The 20,407-nt window shown below is 39.5% G+C and overlaps 1 protein-coding gene and 2 long non-coding RNA genes across 4 annotated transcripts in view; 2 read left to right on the top strand and 1 right to left on the bottom strand.

Annotated features, from left to right (window-relative positions):
* rin1b (Ras and Rab interactor 1b) overlaps positions 1–20,407 on the top strand; it is a 36,013-nt gene that overhangs the window by 6,740 nt on the left and 8,866 nt on the right. Inside the window, exons 2-9 of the mRNA XM_080877533.1 lie at positions 8,965–9,036; positions 9,180–9,323; positions 9,723–9,837; positions 11,586–11,658; positions 12,021–12,112; positions 12,780–12,952; positions 13,154–13,438; positions 13,579–14,134. Coding sequence (XP_080733659.1) covers positions 8,980–9,036; positions 9,180–9,323; positions 9,723–9,837; positions 11,586–11,658; positions 12,021–12,112; positions 12,780–12,952; positions 13,154–13,438; positions 13,579–14,134 — 1,495 coding nt within the window. The 5' untranslated portion in view covers positions 8,965–8,979. The remainder of the gene's footprint in view (positions 1–8,964; positions 9,037–9,179; positions 9,324–9,722; positions 9,838–11,585; positions 11,659–12,020; positions 12,113–12,779; positions 12,953–13,153; positions 13,439–13,578; positions 14,135–20,407) is intronic.
* Positions 1,476–3,635, bottom strand: LOC308403950. 2 transcript variants are annotated; one of them, XR_013973013.1, is made up of 5 exons: positions 3,102–3,635; positions 2,745–2,789; positions 2,306–2,374; positions 2,025–2,099; positions 1,476–1,629 (listed from the first exon to the last, which is right to left on the bottom strand). It is a non-coding gene; the product is annotated as an uncharacterized lncRNA (long non-coding RNA). The 2 variants fall into 2 exon arrangements; XR_013973012.1 differs by having other exon boundaries at positions 2,745–3,635.
* On the top strand, positions 3,805–5,784 carry LOC308404023. Its single transcript, XR_013973041.1, has 2 exons — positions 3,805–4,651; positions 5,252–5,784. It is a non-coding gene; the product is annotated as an uncharacterized lncRNA (long non-coding RNA).

Below are 20,407 nucleotides of genomic sequence, written 5' to 3'. Positions count from 1 at the left end.
AGGAAAAGGAGGAACTGGAAATATAGTGATCATTAACAACATCATTTCTTCACTTTCCTTAAGAATAAAGGAAAGAAGTACGTCCTAGAAATAAAACACCTCTGCACCCCGGAAAAACCTGTCACCCGTCAGCCAACAGTGTGTGTGTGTGTGTGTGTGTGCGCGCATCTCCAACTTGTTAGAGAAAGGGTGTTTCACTGAGTGGGAATGCCTGGTAGGATGTGTAGGCCCAGGTTGCCATAGCAACCATCTGCTGCTACGCTCGCAAGCGTTCGCCGGCAGCCCACACAGTGTGACATCCAGCAGCAAGCCAGTCTTACAGAGAAAGTAACACTGTGACTGAAAGCTTACATTAAAGAGCCAAAAATAAGCAAACACAAAAAATCCCAAAAAACAGTGAATTAGTTTCACTTCACGTCCACGTAAAGGTGAATCTGTTTAGAAAGTGTAAGTGCAATAAATTCTTTAGGAATGCTGCTATAGTGGTGACAGAAGGAGGAGAGGTGTGCAGCATGTGAAACACAGCAGACTTTGGCAGATTATAGAAGGAACAGAAGGATGTAAAGCCGCTTTAAATGTTCAGGATTTGTGAAGTTTGGTAAAGGATGAGGATGGTTAAAGCCGCTCACAGGCAGGCAGCAGGTAAAAGTCAGAGTGTGGTGCGGGCCTAAAGGAGCTGCAGTGTCATCGCTAGGGCCATTGAGTTTAAAAAAAAACATGGCAGGAAACTGGTGGTGTTTCTTCCACAAAGCTCAGGAATGGATTGCTAATATGTTCTAATTGAGACCATGAATAATTTATCAAGAAAAAAATTGGCTCACCACTTCAATCTCTTGACTTTCTCTTCCCATACGGTAAAAAAATATATTTTAAAATACATTTTGAAATATATTTCAAAATATACAAAAAATGGCCAAAAAATATATGTGCTAAAATACATTTTAAAATATATTTATATATTTAAAATGTATTTTAGCACATATATTTTTTGGCCATTTTTTGTATATTTTGAAATATATTTCAAAATGTATTTTAAAATACATTTTGAAATATGTTTATGTATTTTGAAATGTATTTTAGCACATATATTTTTTGGCCATTTTTTGTATATTTTGAAATATATTAATAAAATATATTTCAAAATACAATTTAAATTTATTTAAAATCATTCAAAAAAATATAAATTTAACCCTTCATATATTTCTAAGAAAACACATTCACATGTAACATCTGAAAGAAATCTTTATTTGATGTTTAAAACATACATATAGCATATCAATCAAGCAAGGAATATTCATTTTATAAGTTTATTCTCATTACATACTTAAACATTCTAAAAGAAACACACACACATATACATATATGTGTGTGTATATATATGTATATATATATATATATATATATATATATATATATATATATATATATATATATATATATACACATACACACACACACACACACACATATGTGTGTGTATGTGTATATGTGTGTGTGATTGTATGAACATAAGTCAGCATACTTAAAATGTAATTTCTTTTCCTTTTCCAGCAGTCTCAGTTCCCCCAGCTTTCACGGCAATCCTCAAAGCCCTTCTGGACACGCTGGGAAACCCCTTCCTTACCGCCACTGTAACAAACAAAAGTCACAGTTCTATTACTTTTATCAGAGTTAAAATAAAAATGTGATTTATGTTAGCTGGCTTCATTTAGCAAACAGATATTTCTGTTTATATAGATACAGATATTAATACAGATATATTTTACGCATAATTTTACCTCTTTTTTTTCCTAGATGGGAAGTCTATCCAATTCACATTACAGTAATGCTAACACCCCTTTTGGTCGTCTCTCCTTACCTTCCAGCATTCATAAATCTGTTGACCTTCTTTGTCTGAGACCAACCACTACAATGCATCATCACCTATTTGTATTGGTAACTTACTTTACAACCTATTTTAATGGTTGCAAAGTAAGTTACTTGTGCTGTATGCAATTTTAGATACACAGAAAGTCTTCACTTACTATATATGGCTGTCATAGTGTCCTTATCAAGGGCAGTTCTTCACTCTGCGCCGATGTCCGTTTTGCTCTGTCCTCCTATAAAAAGCATGAACATTTGAGTGTTTGACTAGTTTTAGATTTCCAAAAATTTGATATTTGTACAACTAAACATTTGAACTACAATATATGCTATTGAGCGATACTTTTATGGGTAATTTTTGGTAAAGAAACTGGTGACAGAGTTGTAGGCTTTTTAAAGTACTATTAGCTAACCATTTGAACTGACTTTCAAAGCTGATTACCTTTTAAATTGCTGTGGATCAAAACCTCCAGTGGGAAGGCGGCCATTAGAAGAACACGCACCATTGAACCTGAAAATAACAAAAACAAACAAAAAACAGAACAATATATAAGAGTCCGGTAGGGTAATAAATCTCTTCTGAAGCAATATAGTTCATTTTGGGTGAAAAACAAAACATTCCTCTAAAATATATATACTGACATCAGCAATCAACATCATGATTGTAATTATTTCCTTTTTAGTACATCTACTGCTGTTTGCATGTGTCAAGCACTACGACTGTATCTATGCATATGCAATGTCTAAGCAGTAGTATTGGTCTGAATGACAACAAACCTAACTAGTGTTTTGGAAAATCTGTTAGAAAACAGTTATTTCAATAATTATGATTAGCATGTGACACAGACACCGCATAAAAAACTACAACAACAAATACTTACTTTAGGAGGATGGGGGAGGGCAGCATGAGGTTGAGACTTTGACATCTGTAAAAAACAAATTCATGTATTACAAACAAGTCACTTAAAAATACATTAATGTGGCAGACTGTTCCCTGTTCAGATGCAGTGTATAAGTACAATCAGGGCTGTCACAACAATGGGGTGGGGCCAAGTGGCTGCAACCCTAGGTACAATGTGCAGGTATATATAATTACATATAATATATGTGAATAAAGCAAGAATCTGTTTAGGTTAGTCACTGTGCTGACTGATGCTTGCTAGGTTTATATGATTGCAAACTGCACAAAAACAACAACAGCAACAACATTAATGACAATGACAAACAAAATTACTTACATTTATGTAAATCTCACATTAGGAAGATCTGCATTCGATTTCATGGGCTGAAATAAATAGGCAGAAACATTACTGCTAAAAAAATAAAAAACAAAAACTCTAAAAAGCCTAAAAATGACTTAAAAAGCAAGGAAATGTGGAACATTGTAATTAGCGAACATTAATAAAGCATAACTGTTCTTTGTTTCTAACCTTGGTAAGTACTCTGTAGCCAGAAGGAGAGGTAGGATTTCTGTGAAAGCCAAATTAAATGTGAATAGGCTTTGATAGTTATTGAGAAGGCAGAATAATAAGAAAAGGCAAAAGTACGTCACAATATAATTAATTAAGTTACATATTTTGATTACCAAATTATGGAAGCGTGGAGCTGCCACCCAGGCAAAAGAAAAATAGAGCTGTATCACGTTATGACGTGAAATGTTTATTGTTCTAACATTATGCTTTTCATGTTTGTATAATATAATATCACGTTATTATAATATACATAATTGTCACGTTCGCACAATATTGTACGGACGTGATAATTATGTACATTTTTCGTACAATGTTGTTCAAACATGATAGTATATTGTTAGAACGATAAACTTTTCACGTTATAACGTGATATACTTATATTTCTCTTTTGCCTGGGTGGCAGCTCTACGCTTCCATTCCAAATACACGAGAATAAAGTAATATTATAGGGGAAAAGGCACCTGCTAGCTTGATGATGGAGGCTTCTTAGACTGGCCACCCGCCTTGGCTTCTTGTCGCCACTCTATGAAATAAAGGTCCGTTTCCTCCATGCCGGCTAATTATTCATCCTCATTAAAATCTCGTATATGTTCAGTTGGCAGAATTGAGAATTTTACATCTTCCAACCACTTAATTAACGCGAACATAATCGGCTTGTTTCTTCCCGTCTCCTGTATCCGGCCGTTCCTCTCGCTGTCAGATTTCGCGCCTCAGAGACGTCGTTATTTTTCAAAAAAAAAAAAAAAGAAGAAAGAAAGAAACAGCAACAACTACTAAAGAGAGTTTTTGCACGTTCATTGCACATTTGTGGGAATGTTTAAATATTTAATTTTTATTAATTACTTTTCATTATATCTTTATTTTTTAAACCACCGTGGCAATGCGCATGCGCATACACTCCTGCACGCAAAGGGCTTTGGAGTTGACGTAATGTCGCAATGCATTGTGGGAGCGCAGCACCATCTTGGCAGGTCACGAATCAAAACAAGATTGCTACGAACCATTCTGAAACGTAGCTCAAAAGAAAATGACGGTATAGAGACAGATTCTGTCCAGATGCAAAGAGACGGTACTTGATTGTTGAAATGTGGACCCGTATGAAATATAGCCATGGAGTAGAAACCCTGAAGACCAAACCGCTATTGACTTAGCATGATCTACTCTCATACCTTGTCTGTGGAGTCAGAGCATACACTGCGCACCAATTTCGCAATTATAAATCTCTGGAGGCGCACATCCAATTCACCAAGGACTGGGTACAAGATTTGGCTATTTTTAAGCCTCCACGTTGTGAGTACGCCGTCATTCAAGCAAAGGTAAGTCAGCTTGAGTACTGCGAGTAAAATGCGTTTGATTCCCCCCAACATTCAAATTAGTGCTAGTAAAAATTCATTCGTGAGGGGGAAATTACAGTGAGAACATGTAGAGGCTCTGTTAGAGGGATAACATAGTGAGTTCAGTGCATTGATGTGACATTGTCCTGAAGGATTTAGTTATTCTTTATGGTTAAAGAAATTGCCCTAATTAATTCATATTTATTATAAATAATCCTAATTACACATCTTGCACACAAGAATTTCACTCACATGTGCTGTACCAATGTACCTGCACATGTGATGTGACAATAAAAAGTGATTTGATTTGTGATTTGATTTGATTTGCTTCCTTGTTTGTGTCCTGTGTCACTAAAAATACATTCATTACATACTTTAGGTTCATTTTTTGCTGATAGGTTTCTAAAAAGAAACATGCAGATTTAGAATATAACATGCAGCGTTCTATAGATGGATACATAAAAACACTTTATTTGTTACATTTATGATAAATGGATTTGAAAGTAAATAAAACACATTTGTGTCGGACTTGGCTTATTAAAGTTCTTGTCTTTAAATGAACTTTGTCTGTGTGTGTTTTAGGTCCTGCACTCTTAAAGACTGAATTGCAGCATTGCAGCCACAGGTCATTGTGAGCATCACAGGGAAGGTTGAAGCCGCCCACTGCAGCTGTATGACTAGAGTCGTGGAGACTTGCAGCCATGTCACTGCTCTTCTGTTTAATGTAGAAGCAACAGTGAGGATCTGTGGCACAAGGACTGTTACAGATGAACCTGCATACTGGGTTTTGCTGGGTAATATGACCAAGATACAGCCAGAGGTTGGCCATAAGATAGACTTCTCCTCTTCAGCTGCCCAAAAAAAAGGTTCTTGATCAAAACATAAACAGACCATTCGTTGTGACAGGTAAAAGAAGCCATCCTCAAAAAAGAAAAGTTCCACCTGCTACTGTGGAGGAGTTGGATCAACTGATGGGACAATATTTTTCCAAGCATAGTTCTGTTCTGAATAACCCATAATGTTTTAATTTAGGGGGCCATGTAAATACTTTGCATTTACTGAATATGTACTTACTAAATACCACTGTTCAAAAGTTGAATAAAGAAACAAAGAAATGTTTGCCTATTTTTAATTAAAAGCACTTTGTCGAACATCACATCAGTTACAATGTAGAAAAAATGTTATGTATAGTTTACAAATGACAAAATGTTCACATAAAATCATGACAGCATTTGTATAATATCACCCACTACTAGCATTCTGTAATTTACTGTCTCTTTTGAAAACTTATCACTACATAAACAGCACAAGACTTAAAAGTATTTAACAAGAGCATTTTTCCCTGGTTTTACTACCACACTGGGGCACATGTTCACCAAAACGCAGCAAACCTTTGCCATCTTATCCAGGAAGGTCACCTTTTTACCCACACATGGAAGAAGTAATCTGATTGGCATGGTGGTATGTAGCATGTAGTTTGAAGCAGGGATTTCGTAGTGCCCCATGTGTAGTGTTGGAACCCAGTCAGGATTTGTTTCATTCATTTCATAGGCTGGTTTGTTGCAATAATGCCAAATAATTAGCAACTCTATAAATAGAAGGTAGTTCTGCATGTTTGTTCTAAGTTTGTGCTATTGAAAATAAAATTAACAGGCTATAAATAATAATATGAACTTATTTAGAACTTACCTGAATGAAAATACTGGAGCACACCAACAGATATCTGTGGCTGGTAGAGAACTGAATATCAGCTCGTCTCGCAGCTGCTATCCAGGCTAGACGCCTTCTTTTGGTAACATCCAACACATAAGCTCCCTCATGATGTTTCCAGGTGAGGAAACAATGAAAAGAGAGCCTGTTTTCAAGCTTATTCCTTTGTCGGTAGTGCAATCTAACATTACAACCGACCACACAGCAAGCATTTGTTTGGCCTGCTAATATGGCGCCTTGACCAAAAATCGTGGCTACGCCCCATCCCGTAAGATCACGCTCCAGAGCCCTATTAACGTACGGATCTAGAAAGAAGACGCTGCATTTTTAACTCTGAGGGAGATGGAGAATGAGCCTATTTCCAAAACAGTGGAGTGTGTTCCTTTAAATACTAAATTGTATATATTGTCAAAAACTAAAGTGTACATAGCAGTTGTTGTATCTTGTTTACTGTATCACTGACAGATAATTTCAAAGTCAATGAACGCTACATTATAGTGAGATATTGTGTAATGTGAAATACTGTAAGCAAATGAATAAACAACCTAATTCGTGATAGACCTTTGACTCTGTTTTGTTTGAATCCAACTGTTTTTTGCAGATGTGCATAAAACATGTTACTTTTAGTATTGTTATCATTATCATCATTATTGCACTAAATATATTTTAAATAAAGGATACTTTGATATACATTCTACTGTAAGGTTGGAAATGTATTTTCTTCACCCTAAAATATGTTTTGAAATGTATTTTGGTTTGAAAGAAATACATTTTCAATTTCAAAAATATATTTTTTTGGAGCATCACAAATACAAAATATATTTACCATATATTTGAAATATATTTTGGCCAGGAAAAATGTATTTTTTTACCGTATGGGTTGTTTAATAATTCTATCTATCTCAAGCAAGTACAGCTTTACAGCACACTATAAAATATGCAAAAAATAAAAATGTATGCACTCTGCATAAATCACACACACAGCACGACATAAATAACACTTTGCTGAGACTTTATGTGGGCTTTCTGACAAATCTAATACAACTCTTGCGAGGGGGCTGGCGGAGGGGTTGGGGCGAAATAAAAGTCTTCAATCCAGAAAACACACGATGGTCATACACAGGAAATCAGTTTGTGCGACAAACAATCCAAATGAGGGGCAGGCAAAAGTCAAGCCATATTTCAACAGAAATCATTAATAATCTAACAGGTGGCAAGCAAACAGCTAGAGGCTTATATACTCCACGGAAGCTGATGACTAATTGGAAACAGGTGTTGCAGACTAAACACAGGTCACACTAATGAGGGCAAACCATTAGACAGGAAGTACAACTGACAACAGTGTAAACATACTGACACTGATTAGGTTTTGGAGGACTTGGGTATAAAAGCTAACACCACTCTAACACCATGCAGTTATTGACATTTAACACTATTTTATATATTCATAATATATTCTTCTGAACTATAATTAACAACTTAGTCTGTTCTACTCAAGTGAAGTGTTATAGTTTGTCTGGTGTTACATTAAAAGTGTCCCATCAGCAGTGTTGGAGCCTAGCTTAATGCTAAGCTAGCAGCTGGACCACACAGATGATTCTTGAGTCATGCTAGCTTTTGGTGGGGAAGGGCCACACCATGTGAATAACTTGTTATTATTATTGTTATTGTATGCCCATGCGACAGTATTGTTTGGCCTGTTCATGAAACTGGAATGATAAAATGCTTTTATAAGGTGTGGTAGGTGCATAAATGCTAACAATAGGTTGTTTTAGCCCATTGGTAGGTGGTTGCTAGGTAACATGATGCTGTTTATAATTCATCATGAACAATTCAGTTTTTGTGGACATATGTGAGATGTTTTTGTTGTGGAATAAAAACGATACCACACCTCATTAAAAACATGTTAGGTACATAAAAGCTAAAAACTGGTCATTTATTCGTTTGTTGCCAGGCAGTGTAGTGACATCATAATATATTATGTGTAATTCAACTGTTGTGGGTATAAATATTACATTAATGCTGTGTAATTAACGTGATATCAAACCTTTCTAAAACGTACTAGATCCTTAAATGCCACTAATAGGTCATTTTGCCTGTTGCTAGGCAACATGATGATATCATAATATCTGATATGGATAAAAACTTGGTGGCCTAAGATGTGCCTGTGTGCCAAATTTGGTTGATTCTTGATGTTGTGGGACTTCATAAGCAAATAGATTATTGTTATCATTATTATCAGTAGTAGTCTAACATGTGTTTACTTTTCTTAATAGAGGCTAAAATGGTTCATGACTATTTAATAAAACTAAAGTAAAGACATTTCAAAGCTTTTCCCTTGGTACAAAATGCTAACAACAGCAATTAAAATATGAAACCTAATCACTTTTTACGGGGGCAGAGAGTAAACACATACATCCATCCTCCTACCTTTATCAGGGTCACAGGGGTTGGAGTCTAGCCTGTCTAGAAGAGGTATACACTGGACAGGTTTCCAGTCTGTCACTGGACTGTGAAAGACAGATTATTTATGAACAATTTGTTAATTAATTAACCTAACCACCCTAACTACTACCTCCACACAGAAAGGATCTGGCCACATGATGAATTTGATCCCAGGACATCCCCGCTGTGTGGAAACAGTGCTAACCTCCTTGGTACTGTGCTGCTGTATCACAATCTGCTTCTTTAAACTTCTGTCCTTAAAAAAAAAATCATGATTTGAAGTTTGAAATTTGAAATATTTGACAGGAACAGCTTGTCTGATTTGTTTTTTTCTCTGGTTGCATCTGTCTTGCAGATGCAGGAGGTGGGCAGTTCCCAGCGAGGCTCTCAGCGGGCCTTCAGCGTCCTGGATCGTTTGCTGCTCACACATCCTGTGTGGCTGCAGCTGTCACTCAACCAAGAAGCTGCCCTCTACATCCTGCTCAGAGAACCTGTCGGGGTGAGGAACTATCAATCATATTACTCATACTATTTAATCAGGTAAAACAATAATGAATAATCTTTTGTGCATACCAATGAACTGGATGGTTACATATGTAACTAAAAAAGCAGGATTTTGTAAAATCTTACGTGGATATGATTCCTGGCTCTCCCTGCTTTAGCTTCATATTTACTGAGGGTGGTCTAAATGTCCTCATCTAATTAACATCATCATCTAAGTACCACCAATCAACCTATTCATGCCAACTGCAATTCTCCACTAATTAAAATGAAATGTGTTTGATTGAAAACCATGAAAATTAACCTTAATCATGAAGTGGACATCAGCTCCTAGACCTGAGAAAACTAAAAAAAATGTTCTGTTCTTATTTTCGGTGATTTTTTTTTGTGCTTACAGACATTTCTAGTGCGCAAATGCAGCTCTACCCAGAGGAAGGTGCTGTGTTTGAGGGTGACAGCGGACAGAAGTGCCTCCTCTGTTAAGGAGTGCTTCATCTGTGAGGAGGACTCCAGTGAGTATAAAACAAGCTAAATTATCAGCCAACTGCAGTTGAAGCAATACACATAACACTCAACACATCCACAGCTGCCAAGAGTCAGGCTGAGTGAGATCAGGGGCGAGGGGATGTGGGGGAGAGGGCTTGTGTTGGAGTACAGCAGGGTTGGACTCTTATTTTTTAGAAATTACCTACACAGCCACTAAGTTGTCATCTTTGTACCTCTAAAAAAAGACCATGTCAGGCTTGTTTTTACGTCTTTTTAGATGTGCACAAACAAAATTAACTGATAATTATTTCATCATATCACATGTAATATTCAAAATTAGCCTTTTTATAAAACATAATGATCTGTTGTGAGGGCCTGGGGCAGGTGGAGGTATGCACTGGAAAGAAGGGGAATGAAAGACTAAAAAACAAGAGAGAATACATGTGTGAATGAGAGGGAGACAGGTGGAAACGTGAACATGCAAGGAGCAGAGGACGTAAAGATGGAGGAGTTTAAATATACCCAAAGCAACAGAAAAAGCAATAGGAGAGTGAAGGGAGGGGTGGAGGGAGATGAGTGTCTTGGTGATTTGTGACAGAAGGATAGCAGCAAGAGTAAGAGGGAAGGTTTACAACAAGATGTATGGTTTGGAGACAGTGGCACTGACAAAAGCACAGGAAGCAGAGTTGAAAATGTTAAGATAGACAAGCACGAGACAGTTTGGATGTGTGCTGAAGAAGGATAGTGTACAATGTTGAATATAGAGCTGCTGGACAGGAGGAAAAGAGGAAGACCTCAGAGGAGGTTCATGGCTGTAGTGAAGAAGGACATGTTTGAAGTTGGTGTGACAGAATATTGGGTTAGGGTGAGATGGAGCTAAAAAAAAATTGAAGTAGGGACCCGTAATGGAGCAGAAAGGTGGTACAATGATACAAATCATTGCTACTTCAAAAACTTCAAACTTCAAAAAGCAATAAACGAGAAAACTTTTTACTTTACACATCAATCTGTTAAAAAGAGCAAAACAAATGGCTTTACAGAGGATGGCTGCACTGCTCTCTGAGATGCTCGAATGGATCATGCTGCTGTTGAATGCAGCAGATATTCAATAAACTCAGAGAAAAGTTCATTAAATAAATCCAATAATCAAATAAATCAATAAAACAAAGTAAACTTTAGTTTCTGTTAAAGGCTTGTCAGAAATGGATTACATGTATTACTGGTGAAGGTCAAACCTGCTACAAACTCATCACAGTGATTTTCTGCTCTCTTGTAGGAATTTCAATGTGTAATAGATGAAAAATGTAGAGTCGAGTAAACGAGGCAAAACTCAACATCCACGAAAGTCGATCTGTGATGTTGGTGAAGTTTGGCGAAGTGTGCATCCACTAACTAAACGAACTAAACTGCAGTCTGGTGCTTTCTGTGATGTTGGTGTTCAGACTGTCGAGAGAAAGCCTGTTTAACATGGATTACTTTTCATAAAGGCTTCTTTTCGTGGCTTCCTCTTAATTGGAGCGAGATTTGTTTTGACAGCATGAGAGTGTGAGACAGACTGAAAACAGGTGTCTCATGTCAAAAGTGTGAGAGTTGACAACCCAGTCAGCGTTTGTGGCGCAGTGCAGCTCAGACACTCTCTCGGTGAAGTGATGTGGGCCGGAGAGGATGGGTCCTCCAGATTTTTTTTTGCAACTGGCACATTTCCTGTTAAAGCTGAACAAGTGTCCCACTGCTCCCATTAGCTGTCAATCAAACTCTGTCTGTGTATAACCAGCGTTCGCCTTGGAGAGCTCAGCACTCAGCTTCCCTGACTTGTGTCGACTGGTGGCCTTCTACTGTATCAGCAGGTAATAATATTATAACTGATAATAAATCTCAATCATTCTTCTTGCTAACATTCAACCTCACTGGCCTATGCAGAGTCCTCACTTCACTATGGATGGCCGAATGCCCAAATCTTATTTCTTAACAGAAGTGGCAGATCTCCCCTAATGCCTTTGCACCTAAATGGGAGCAAAGTCTTTGCACGCTGGGTCCTAAATCTTCTTCTGCATCTTGATGCCCACTGGTTTTTAAAACCAGTTTTATTCCCGTAATTTTTAGCTGTCCACAGACTTCCTTGCATGTAGTAAAATTGACTGTATCTAGTTTTAACTTTCTGATCTCACATATCTTCAAACTTGAACTTTTCTTTTTCTTTGATCTGCAGGGATGTGTTGCCTTTGCCTCTGCAGCTACCTGATGCCATCGTTAGAGCGTCAACACACAGGCAGCTGGAGGCCATCTCACACATGGGACAAGGTCGGTCACTGGTGGCCTCTTTAAAAAATAAACTGCAGCAGCAGGTACATTCGCTTGCTCCAAATAATAAGTGTTACTTAACGTAGATCAGCATTTTTGGGTCAGCCTGTCTAATTGTCTAAATTGCCTAAATACTTCAGCCCAACAGAGCTGCTACCATAAGGTATTTCCTATTTGTCCTACTCTCTCATAATTCACTAACCAGAGGTGGGGGTGGGGCTGTTGAGGGTTTTTTCCCCCTTTAACACTGAACCTAAATGAGATTTAAGGACTTTAAAGATGTGTTCAGGACGAGATCGCTGACAGAAAACCAAAGTTTGAGAGAATGAGAGAGTAAAGTAATAGCTGACTAAAGTGGTGGCTGCCAGCTTGCGTCTATTTTTAAATGCGCGGCATGCTTCTGTAGTGCAGTGGGGTGTGACTTCATTGCGAAAAGTGATAACCAGACTCTTTCTCATCATGCTTCTCCAAAATCAGTCTGCTTCTGGATCAGCTTGCAGTAAAAAAACACAGGTTAATGTTGTGTGTTGTGCTGTGTATTGTTTTAGTTTTCAAGCAGGTGAAACATTAAAAAATGGGAACGCTGTTTAAACACTTGTAAAATAAAGTACAATAAAGACTTACTCAAATATTTAAGTTATCTCCCCTCTCCTGGTTTTTCAATTAGACTTCTGGAGTTCACCGAGTGCTTCAGACATCCAAAATGGACCGATGGAGCCAGTTGCATCCACCAGTCAGGCCCAGACTGGGGTCCAGGACCGATGTCCCCTGCTGTCAAGGGGCACACAAGGCAAACTGTGCTTCATTAACCCGCTCTTTCTGCAGCTGGAGGTTTGCAAGGTTAGTTGCTTAGAAGCTTTCTCTGAGACCTTTCAAGGACACCCGTTGGTGCTTTTCTGGCCTCTACAAGTGCTCTAAATCGAAGCGTCCCTGCAACTGATAAATAACTACACCCTGCACTTTACTCTTATAGATAATCACTTATAGAAAAATAAACAGTTCATCAATCTACCCTTGAATCCATTTCCTCCCTTTTTACAGCAGCAACAGCTCACAAACCACAGTGCCTCCAATAAACGGCACCGCTTCAAGCGCAGCATGCGGCTCCGGCTCTCTGAGTCCTCCATGAATCTGTCCCTCGAGGGGGTTGGTTCCTACTCACCTCCCCTTTCAGTTGAGCAACCTGGTGGGTCAGAAAGGCTGAACAAGACCAACGACAACCCACAGAGGAGAGTTCACGCCGGTGCAGGCGTCCTGAGGAGAACTCCTGCTGTTTCACCTGGATCTGCTGAGGAGGATGACCTGATGTCTGTCTATGTGCCACAAGTAATAAGAGTCAGGATCTTTATTTGCACGTCAAAGCATGCTTATACTGATACGGATATGTGAGCACACCTCCTTTCTGTCTTGATTTATAGTAAATATGTCGCTTTTCACATCATGCAATAACTTCTCCTCTCTTCAAGACATCTCCCAAGGTGGAGGAGCCTCCGAAGCCCCAGCCGTCTGGCCCAGCTGAGGAGCCAGGCATCGAGGTGGCACTTCTGGCCATGGAGCGCCGCCCGGCTCCATCTTTGGCTGAGCTCGACAGCAGCAGTTCCTTCAGCAGTATGGATGAGGACCATGACTCAGACACGGAACCTGAAAGCATGTGCCAAACCCAAATGCACGCCTACCATCGCCCGCCACTCTTGCGCTCTCGAGGTCGCGGCGGGCTGCACCGCATGAGCGAGGCATTTGTGTGCTTCTTTGCACCAGACAAGCGGCTCACCCGGCTGGTGGAAGAGCTGTCCAGAGACAGGCGCTCAATCTTCGGGGGTATCATTCAGGACTTCCTCCTAGAGCAGAGAGAGGTGCTCAAATCCCTGACGTCTTCGCCTTCGGCATCGTCCTCATCACGCGTGACCTCCGTGCAGCTTCTGCAGGGTCTGCGCCTCTTTCTGTCCCAGGCAAAGTGTTGCCTGCTGGACAGCGGAGAGCTGGAGCCTCCCATTGAAACCCTGGTGCCAGAGAACGAGAAGGGTAAGCAAATGCAAACATAATTAACATGCAAATACACTCTGATATGAAACACGGTGCATTTAAAACATAGTTTGATCTGTGTTTTTGAAATTTCTCTAAGCTGGAGCTGGAGCAGGTTTATTAGCAGAATCTTATTCCATTGAGGAACATTTAGTTTTTACTTTGTTACACAAATTAAAATAACTGGAATTCAACATGAAGTATTTTTTAGTTCAGTTTCCTCCTGAGGGTGTTTTGTGGTGTCCTGATGGTTGCTTTGAGTGGCCTCTGTGGATCCGAATTGTTTTGAGCTCATTGCACAGATTGAATGTTGTTGTAGAGAATTTGAGGTGAAGTCAGTTCTCATAGTTCGAGCTGAAGACGTGAGCATTGTCCTGCTGGACTTGCTCTTACCATGGTGGGGTATTCCTAGTCGCACGATCTGATATCGTCATGTTGGTGTTGTTCCCAGATCAACATAGTAAATGTTGTTCCAGGATCAACATTGCAAGTGACCAATCAGAATGTTGTGACGTCATACTTTTGCGACTTCGGGAAAAACTGCCGTAAAACAAAAAACTGTACTTAAGCTGCGAGAAACCGCCTCTGTCCGCCGATCAACAGACCTTGACCCTGACCCTTTAATAAACAGTAAGCAGAATTGATATTGTCCTTGCAACATTGGAATTTCATAAATGCACGAATGGCTTGGCGCGCCAAAGAATAACGTCACAACAATGTGATTGGTCACTTGCAATGTTGATCCTGGAACAAAATAGTAAATGTTGTTCCAGGAACAACACCAAAACGACGATATCAGATCATCCATTCCTAGTCTGCTAGACCTGTGCCATTTTTTTCTATTATCTGGATTCACTTATTCTTACACTGGCGATCAGGATAAGCAATCACACGAAGGTCGTTATCAGCTCAATGAGTTAAACCAGGCTTTATCAATCTAGCTACAAGTGTGTTCACAGGAACGGGTTGGTGTTGGCAGCATCCTGCTGATCATAATCATGGATAACAGTGCAGGCAGCAGAGTGGAGGATTTTTACGAAGGAAGATAAAACTACAATATTACAAAAAAACATATGAAGAGGTTACACACACAATATGGGCTGAAAGTGACACAGCTGCTACAGACAAATCAGCCATGTGTGTGTGTGTGTGAGAGAGATAGAGGACAAACTCTGTACGGTAGTTTAGGATTAAAAGTAAGTAAAGAGTGACAATATTCACAAAGTTTAATCTATTTAAAGACATGAAGGAGAGCCCGTCTGCGTGGGTTAACAGACTTCTCAATATCACAACTTTATCACCTGCTGCTCCAAAGGGGTTTAATGTTCTCTGAGCAAGTAAAGAAAAAATGCGGCATGAATTTGATATAAAGTCCACAAGTATACATCCGTTTCCCATTTCAGAATCATATCTTGATGCTTATAGAGCAATAAAATTGATGAAAAATTGTAGTCAGTTTTAAAAGAAAGAGTCTAAGAATCTGTATCAGTTACTGAAACACAGAGACTTCACGCTCTATTAAAAAACTTTAGACCCTCCAACTGTCCACAAACAGAGGTCTGAAGGATCTTCCAGGAACGGTGATGCTATTTTCCAGAGAACTGATTGGCTGTGATTTCATACATGATGATCCCCCATGTGGAGATAAAGCCACACACCCTGATTAGAAGAGGGCCTCAAAAACTCACAAAACATCCATATAAAGGCTAAATTTCCTTTTAGTGAGATGATCAGTGTTATCCATTCAACTGTGAGTCTTTTCAGTGCTGTAGTTGGTACTGCACTGCTGGTCCTCTGCTTCTATAGCGCGGTCATTTTGTCAATAATCTGATTGGTGTGGATGATCCTCCCCACCCCTCCCCCCTGGCAGCCCCGCTCTGATAGGACTGTTCAATCCTTTCACTTCCTTAACATGTATCTTCAAAAGCGCTTCACACCTCAAAGCAAAACTAAACAGTTAAACATGATTGTACGACATTCAGTATCTTTCAGTTTGAGCCACAGAGGAGCTCAAAGTAAGTTTGCTTCGCCGAGGGAAGGATTCGATCAAATTTAGCTGACTGTGCTGGATCACAGTCTGAGCACAATATCCTCACCACCCTTTCTCATATGAATGCTTGATTGGTTTATCACATTTAAAAAAGGAGGCGATGGTGAGTGCACCGAGGGACCGAGGAAAGATAGAAATGTGTAAAACAAAGCAAAAAAGCCAACAAACTGTACTATTAGAAAACAGTGATTCAATAGACACTGTGCCAGAGGATGCAGGTCTGTGGAAACAGACAGCCTTTTCTGATAAATGGTGGGCTGCTCGGGCTCCAGTGAAAGGCACTGTCAACACAAAGTAGTTTGCGTAGGGGGCGATTGGGGGGGTAGAGTCTCATTCAGTGGAGCTCATATTGTCTCTGGTATTTAGAAAATAGCATTAGGAAAGCCCGGCCCGACGCGTCTGCACTCACATCCATAGCATTCAAAGCGGGACTCGTCTCATTATTGTAAAGACATCGCAGGGTGTTACTCTGGAAGCATTCTAGTTAGATCTTTTGACACGCTCCTCTGCGTAGGTTTGGTCGTGTTTGGACTGCTTTGTGTGTGGCCGAGCGTCTGCGCTCGCAGGTGCGTGTGCTTGTGTGTAAATGTGTGATGACGGATGGTTGCCTGGCTTCAGAGGCTTCAGGGGAGAGCGGTCGGCCGTTGCCTTCCGTCCTCCCTTTCCTTCCTTCCTTCCTGCGCTGCGATTTTGATTTATCTCGCTTTGCGTCGGTGGGAGGCATTTGCATTTTTTTTTCTCCCCCTCGTTTATCATAAAAAGATATCACAGTCCCACGCTCACTTGAAGAGCAGCACGATTCAGAGGAGGGTGGGAGGGAGAGATCGAAATAGGCAGGTTACTTTGAAAATGTAATCAGTTACTGAACTGTGAGTAACAACTCAAAAAATAAAAGGGAAAAAAGAGAGAAAAGAAAAAGTCAGCTTTTTTTCTGTACCTGGGTTGTAATCACATTACATGTAATCTATTACTCTCCAGAGCTGTGTGTGTGAGAGAGAGAGAGATGGAGCAGAGAGGGAGGTGGATAAACAGAGACTAGAGGGTGGGAATGATTGATCACAAGGGGGAGTGCTATAGTGAGGTAGATGGGGGAGATGTTCAAGGATTATGCAGCAGGGAAACATGAAGCATGGAGAGGAGGGAGTGGAGGATATTGATGATGAGTGGAAAAACAGTGTGCACTGGAGAATTGTTACCCACTTAGTCAGGACTGCCCACTGACTGCAGGAGAACCACCGAGTGTGTGTTTGTTACACGTGTAAGGGAAGGCTCGCATGTGAACCGTTACATGTACACGAGTTCACTGTTGTCACCCCAAAACAAAATGAAAAACAAAACAAAACAAAAAAATAAACACACTCCTGAGCTTTTCAGAGGATGAGAAAATGTCATTTCTGATTACATGATCAGGGAGGTTTAAACGGGTCGTTTAACATTTGCAGAAATATGCTCGTTTCTTCATTGGAGGCAGGTTTTAAAGCGTGTTTTATCTTTAGGGGAATGTAAGTGAGGACCTGCTGAACAGAAAGCTAAGGTTTACCCTTATTTCAGTTCTGTGACATCTGTGAAGCACTTCTCTAAGAATTGTGGGTAAGCAGGCGAGACTAGAGCGAGGAGGGAGCCAGGTTTGTGCAAGCGAGGTGGAAAATTGGCTGGGAGATACAAAGGAGTTCCCAGAAAAACTAACAAAGATGAGAAAGTATAGCTTATGCCTGCTGCTAGTTAGAGCCACTATTGTAGTTTCTGGGATCCCTAGTTTATGTAATGAATACACAGTATTGCCAGAAGTATTCATTCACCCATCCAAATCATTGTTCAAATTAAATCCATGACCACAGGTGTTTAAAATCGAACACCTAGGCCTGCAGACTGCTTCTACAAGCCGTGATAGGACGTCGCCTGTGCAACCAGTCCAGTTAATAAATTTCCTCACTGCTGTTAGTGGTATTATAAGTGGAAGCGATTGGGAACGACAGCAACTGAGCCATGAAGTAGTAGTCAAAGGTTCAGTCGCACAGGAACGCGTAATGCTTCAGCACATCAACATGTCCAACATTTTGGACAATTAAATGTCCCCAACCTTGGCAGCAGTTTGGGGATGTCCCCTTCCTGTTCCAACATGACTTTGCGCCAGTACACAAAACAAGGTCCATAAAGACATGAATGAATGAGTGTGCTTTGACAGAACTTGACTGACTTGCACAGAGTCCTGACCTCAGCCCCAAAAAACACCTTTGGGATGAATTAGATTGGAGACTGAGAGCCAGGCCTTCTCGTCCAACATCAGTGTCTGACCTCACAAATGTTCTTCTGGAAGAATGTTTAAAAATTCCCACAAACACTCCTAAACCATGTGGAAAGACTTCCCAGAAGAGCTGAAACTGTTATAGCTGCGATGGGTGAGCGGACATCATTTTGAAGAAGGTATTATTATTAATTATAATGATACTATGCAATCAAAACTGCCAGGATGTTTGCCATAAATTGTGGAAACTTGTTTCTGCCACTAAAAAGACTCAAAAATTAAAACTGAAGTTTCAATTTTGAGATAATAACTAAAAAATTTTGATTTAGCTCTACCTGCTAATAATTTGTAACTTTCAATGATGGAAATAAGCGTTCACAATAAATTGTCAGAAGGTTGTAGATCGCCTTTTGTTTGTTTGTTTTTTTAATCTTTTTTACACGGTATCTCACCACCTTCAGTCTTCCCAGGCTTTAACACGCCCAAAGCGATGAGAGATGATCGAAATGACAGTCTAGACATTTTTTTCTTGGAGCAGTTATGTGCTGCTGTAACTATGTCTTGACTAAGAATAGCAGGCACAAATCCCAGTCTCAGTCTGCAGCCAGAGGAGGACTGCTGATCACTTTGATTTGTGTTACCTTGAAACGATTCCTGTGTCTCTGCAAAGGTTTGTGCTCTGAGAAAAGGGTTAATGGAAAAACTGTGCCGGGAGGTGAACTGCAGGGAGGGTCGCTTTCAGGTTAATGTGACCATGCAAAATAGGAGCTGTTTCTACAAACACTCACTCTGCACTACAGCAGAAGAGTTTGAACAACATTTCGCTCAGCAATAATCTCCCGAATCCAAAGCACATCTGATTTTATATGATGTGAGGCAAAACAGAAAGCACACAGTCAAGTACAGTACGCTCTGTAAGTAATGTGTGTTAGTAGTTAAACCTTTTAAGGCTGTAATTTGTGTTTCTGTGGATCGCTCCATTAAGCGTACTTTGTCAGATCCATTGCTATCTGAATTATTATTTTCCTCTAAATGAAGGTTCTAAATAAATAATCTAAATATTAATTTGAAACCAGACAATGGGACTTGACACGGCGTGGGCGAGATCATTAAAAAAAATCAAGCCAATGTTATTTGTTGGAATTTTTTTTATGTATTTTCATATATTTGTCTGTTTTCTGAAGGTAATTTTACTTTATGTGCACTTTATCGCAGGTCACTGGATGATGGCTGAGTATTTGAGAGCAGTAATCGTTAAAATAAATGTAGATAAAATGTTACGGTCCCTAATGGTCCCCCGCCCCCCACTTAGACATTTCCAGGATTTTGTAAATGGAGTGGCAGTGGGCTGGGATGCAGAGCCAGCCGTGGGGTCTCATGGGAAATCAGGAACAAATACTAAACCGAACCACTTGAAAATTGGTTAAAATTTCAGCAAGGTTAATGAGGTCATTATTTTAATTGATTTCATTAATCCATTAGCATCAGGATTGTTACTGCGCTGCAGCATGGGTGTTGATACCGTACAGGGAGGCAGCACTGAAGCACAAGACTCAGGTGTGAAGTAAAAAAAGTTCTTCTATTGACTAGTGAGCACAAGGAACAGTGTCTCAAATATGCTTTCTTTTAAGTTCACTTTTGCAACGTTTATTTTACTGAACTGTAGTTTTATCTTGCTTGTTGTGCAAAGCACATTTACTTTTAACCTTGTGGCTTTTAAATGTGCCATAGAAAACAACTGACATTGGCATTTATCTAGAAATATTAAATTGAATAAATTATAACATTTAAAGCTCATATACAGCCCTGCCTTTGCAGATTTATTGTGTGAAAAGTGAAACTGCATGAGAATTTAAACACAGTCTTGTGATGAATAGTTGTTTTGCAAAGTGGAAAAAAGAATTTAGATATTTAACCTAAGTAACAGTTATAATCCCATTTAACTAGCTTAATAGTTCAAATATATGTAAAGTACCTA

This window comes from Rhamphochromis sp. 'chilingali' (assembly GCF_963969265.1).
Source record: "Rhamphochromis sp. 'chilingali' genome assembly, chromosome: 1".
Taxonomy (NCBI): domain Eukaryota; kingdom Metazoa; phylum Chordata; class Actinopteri; order Cichliformes; family Cichlidae; genus Rhamphochromis; species Rhamphochromis sp. 'chilingali'.
Note: the sequence above shows the minus strand (reverse complement) of the source record. Positions and strands in the feature narration are given on the sequence as shown.